At 39.4% G+C, this 5,505-nt stretch overlaps 1 protein-coding gene across 1 annotated transcript; it reads left to right on the forward strand.

Annotated features, from left to right (window-relative positions):
- The first annotated feature begins 735 nt into the window (after window positions 1-735).
- Window positions 736-1,629, forward strand: LOC118480592 (putative F-box protein At1g32420). Its single transcript, XM_035975686.1, has one exon. It carries the CDS (start codon window positions 736-738, stop codon window positions 1,627-1,629), a length of 894 nt encoding a protein of 297 aa, XP_035831579.1.
- The last annotated feature ends 3,876 nt before the right edge of the window (window positions 1,630-5,505 follow it).

The following is a 5,505-nucleotide window of genomic DNA, read 5'->3' on the forward strand; positions in this document are numbered from 1 at the left end:
ACTGATAAGTAATAGAGATAATGAATCTCTATCATATGGTACATGCTGAGATTATTGAATTTTGATTAACAAACAAATGAACTAACGTGCATTTGGCTGAGATCACTATGTATTATAATGACCTTAAATGGTTCTATTGAATAGGTGTACAGTGTGATGGCTTCTCATCACAAGGTCCGCAACCATCACATCCGGCTAATCATAAGTACTACCATTCCTGCTAAGGTTTGCAAGAGGAGTTCACTATAGATTTGTGGATTTTATTGTTTTTTATTTGTAAATTTTGTTTGTAATTCAATTTTTGTTATTTAATTCAATATGTAACTTTGTTTATAAGAAATTTATTAACACAATAATGAAACTGGAACTATTTGGGCTGTAAAGAATCGTGTACTAACCAGTAAATTGAGGATATCTTGCATTTTCTAATATAATAGTCATGGTGTTGATGTTTTTTATAGTTAATACGCTTTGGCTTTTGGAATCAAAACACGCGGTATGCGTTTTTGCTTTGTTCGTTTTAATGTTTTGTTGTTTGTTTAGTGACATTATAAATATGTTTTATCGTTTTGTTTATTATGTGCTATAGGTATTTATGTTATTATGCCGTTGCGGTTGCCCGGCCTATGGACGGGCTCTCAACTAGTTCATATCATTGTTGACCTCTTTCATGCAAACTTAACATCCCCCATTACACGATCCTGTAAACCCTAAAATCGAAATCCAAGTCCAAAAATGTCGGACAACATTCCGTTCGAACTCCAAGAGGAAATCATCAAAAGGGTTCTTCCTGTCAAATCATTGATTCGGTTCAGATCAGTTTCAAAGCAATGGAAGTCTCTGATCGATAGCTCTGAATTCATCACTCATCACACCCTCAACAACAAGACTCAGCCGCAACATTTACTAGTAAGGTACATAACAAGAGCTACTGGGCACAGAGTTGTTTCTCCGGATGCATGTTTGCCCGAGTACAAATATGTTTCCATTGTTGATGATGATAGCTTCCCCCACCACAACTTTTCCCCTGTTGTTCCTCCAACTGTTAAACTTCATGCGCTTCCGTTTATGCTCGATTGCTCTCACGGATTGGTGTGTTTGTACGGATGGACTCGGGATCCAGTGAACAGAAAGAAACTGGTTGAAGTTTGGAATCCACTAATTGGGAAATCTGTTTGTATAGAGATACCGGATCGAGTCAGAAGTGTTATTGGTTTTGGGGTGTGTCCTAAAACTAGCGACCCTAAGATCGTCAAGCTTTCATGTTTTATCGACAGCGAGGCCGAGGCTAAGGCTGAGGTTTTCACATTAAGCTCTCGGGCTTGGAGAAGTGTACCGATGAATATTCCGTTTAAATCATTGCACTTCTGGAATCCACAGGTGGTTAGAGATGGGGTTATTCATTGGCTTACTTATGAGAAAATTACATATAAACATAGGTTTTATTCATTTGATTTGGCAAGTGAAAAATTTGGAGAAGCGGGTAGATATGATGGTAAACTGGCGGTTTATGAACTCTACTCGGAACGCATCAACGGTCTTGGGATTTATGGGTCGGACTTTAAGCTGAGCTCCTACAAAGAGTCACTACTTTTGCTTAATCATTCTGATTCTATCATTCATTCATAGATGATGAATTTACTTTTAAAATCCTAGTTTTCTTATTTTTGTACTGTTCTATTTTGGTTGTTATAGCTTTTAGTTTAGCTTCCATCACACTTAGGGCATGTTTTGCTAAGCTTTTCCAACCCAACTTATAACTTATTGACTTAATCAAAAAGTTAAAAATGAGTTTGTTTTTTCTGTAGGAAAAGGTCTGCAGTCTGCGGACCACATCTGCAGGCATCTGCAGGAGAAGATGTGGACCAAATGTCTGCAGTCTGCAAGGAGAAGAGGGTTTGTTTTTTTTATATATATAAAACCTCTTCTAAGGTTTAAAACACACACAACACACAGTCACACACACTGATCTCTCTCTACTCTCTCTCTCTCTACAATCTGCACCACTTCCGCCTTCCCACCACCGCCATCATCACCACCACCGCACCACCTCCGCCTTCACATCTCCGCCTTCACACCACCGCCATCATCATCACCACCGTCACCACAGCCACCACAGCCACCACAGCCACCACCGTCACCACTACACCACAGCCACCACCGTCACCACTATACCACAGATCGATGATGATGTAACAGATCGATGACGATTTGGGGGTTTTGTTTCTGATCGATTTGGGGGTGTTGTTTGCCATCGATGATGATGATGATGTAACAGATCGATGACGATTTGGGGGTTTTGTTTCTGATCGATTTGGGGTGTCGGAGGTGGAGGTGGTGGCGGAGCAGGGGTGTCGGAGGTGGATGTAGGTCCCTCGGAGGATGAGGTCAAACCTTAACCTTGTTATATGAAACACACTAGCAAGTGCGGAATCCAAGCTAGAGTACAAACCGAGATGAAACAAGCACAAACACAAGACACACAATGTTCACCGATTAACACCACTTGTATTAATACGAATGAAAGGTTCGGTTACAAGCTCAATGTTTACAAATCAGTTTTGCAAACTCTCTAAGTGTGTGTGTGTTCTTGACAGAATACTCTCTCTATCTCTCGTATCTTTCTGTCTGTCTTGCTTCTTGAGTGTCTAACTAATGAAGTGAACACACTACATGGGTATTTATACCCATAACAGATGATCTGGTCGAAGGATCAGGTTTACTGATCGAAACATCATCTATCGATCATACTGCCATCGAAGGATCCACATATACCTCTAAGGATGGTATATCCTTCGAGGTCCATGAGTATCCTTCGTGGGATATCTTTCGAGCTCATCGAAGGATAGAAACAATCCTTCGATGACCCAACCTTCGACACAGACAATTTACAACCATAATATAACTGTTTGGAATCTTGTAGGTCCCTCGGAGGATGAGGTCAAACCTTAACCTTGTTATATGAAACACACTAGCAAGTGCGGAATCCAAGCTAGAGTGCAAACCGAGATGAAACAAGCACAAACACAAGACACACAATGTTCACCGATTAACACCACTTGTATTAATACGAATGAAAGGTTCGGTTACAAGCTCAATGTTTACAAATCAGTTTTGCAAACTCTCTAAGTGTGTGTGTGTTCTTGACAGAATACTCTCTCTATCTCTCGTATCTTTCTGTCTGTCTTGCTTCTTGAGTGTCTAACTAATGAAGTGAACACACTACATGGGTATTTATACCCATAACAGATGATCTGGTCGAAGGATCAGGTTTACTGATCGAAACATCATCTATCGATCATACTGCCATCGAAGGATCCACATATACCTCTAAGGATGGTATATCCTTCGAGGTCCATGAGTATCCTTCGTGGGATATCTTTCGAGCTCATCGAAGGATAGAAACAATCCTTCGATGACCCAACCTTCGACACAGACAATTTACAACCATAATATAACTGTTTGGCCAAGTCAAACCAGGAGGATGGTTGACTTGGTCAAACATACATGACTTACAAAGACATCGTTTTACATCATGACCGAATACAGACAAAGTACAGACACAAGTGCACCAACAAACTCCCCCTTGGCTATAGCTTTGTCTCGATCTTTGTGTCTTCAAGTCTTTGACGTCCTTTTAAGTCTTCAATGTCGGAGGATCTTCAAAGTCTTCACGTCTTGAAAGCAGAAAGTGTATCAACAAACTACCCGTATCATGTAGGAAGTGTGTTGACAAACTCCCCCTTAACATAAGCTCCCCCTTGAGTTATGCTCGTGAATGACTTGATCTTCAATGCTTAAGATCCTTGTGGTGTTGATGATGGTCAGCGGCAACTCGACCATCTTCATCATTTGAGTGCCTTCACGTCGTGTCTTCATTCCGAAGCTTGTCATCGACCATGTTCTCCTTGCCTTTAGAATCTGCACATGCAAGAAATCTAAACGCGTAATGAGAACAACTGCTTGGAATATAGTTAGTATAAACAAATGACACACGAATGACCATGTCACAATCAAACACCGTCCGACAGTTTGAAAGTTTAATAAATTTGTCAGTTTTAGTTTCCAACATTCAAAACTTGCAGCCAAGGGGGAGTTTGTCTCGATCTTTGTCAAACTTACATGACTTACAAAGACATCGTTTTACAACATGACCGAATACAGACAAAGTACAGACACAAGAGCACCAACAAACTCCCCCTTGGCTGTAGCTTTGTCTCGATCTTTGTGTCTTCAAATTTATTAAACTTTCAAACTTGATTTTAGGGGGAGTAAATCCAAAAATCTGAAAATCCAAAAACATCGAAAAATTTCAAAAACACAAAAACAATAGAAAAACAAAAATGAGTTTCCTGGCGAGCAAAAGAGAAAATGATAGTACATCAGTGGTCTATCCAAACCTCTTTAAACCTTAAATGAAAAACGATAAGCAGCTCTATATAAGATGTATCGGTAGGCTCACAATCATTTTAAAGTGTGCAGGGTGATATAAATCTTAATCGACTGAAGACCAGGTAGGAACCATTCATTGGCATATGGTCTTAGTACCGAAATTTCGTTTGAGAGATTGCCGAGGTTCTGAGATATTCGGTCTTTATGCTGCTTATCATCTGGGTATCATGGTTGTATCTTTTACCGAAAAATAACGGGGACGCAAGTCTAGATCTTCCATGATACTATACATACGTGTACATATCTCATACTGCATTCGACCTCAATAAGTGATAAACAATCACATGTCCAAACAAATAAGTGATAAAATATCACATCTATCCGGGAGTCAAGTTCGTCTCTCTGCTGTACGAAAGTACTGACCTGTTCACGGACTTGCTCCTGTGCCCTCATGCATATGAAAATCAAGTTCCTCATCAATAAGTGATTTTATCACATAGGGCTTGTTTTCAAATCAAAATAAGTGAGAATCTCACATCATATACGGTCAAACAGATGATAATCGGTATACTCACCGGTAAGATGAACCCTCGTGCATACCTTGATACGGGAATGTGTCGTGATGTGGATGAACACCGGTCGGTAAGTATAAATCATACCTTAACGTATCCCCTCGCCATGATTACATCTGATAAGTTGAGCTTAAGTGGACAACAATACCGATAATTGTTATAGGATGCTTATCTTAATGTTAACTAACTGAACAACAAGAGTGTTTTGGCATGACCGTACACTGATATGATTCTCTTACCCTCGAAACTCGCAAAAAGAATGTCTGTATATATTTATTTACTGCTTTCAGTCTTTACATTTCGAAATATTAAAAATACCAAAAAGATTTTAAGTGAGTTTTAATATAAACTTTATAAAAGCCAAAAAGATTTTATTTCTACTTTATTTTCGATCGTACGATGTTGGAGCTCGAGTCTTCGTTACCTGAAACCTGACTGAAAACCGAATTGACTAAATCTTCATAAACGGTCGAAATTTGCAAGTTTTGAAAGTTGGAAACTAAAACTGACAAATTTATTAAACTTTCAAACTGTCGGACGG

The sequence above is a fragment of the Helianthus annuus genome, chromosome 7 (assembly GCF_002127325.2).
Source record: "Helianthus annuus cultivar XRQ/B chromosome 7, HanXRQr2.0-SUNRISE, whole genome shotgun sequence".
Lineage (NCBI taxonomy): Eukaryota > Viridiplantae > Streptophyta > Magnoliopsida > Asterales > Asteraceae > Helianthus > Helianthus annuus.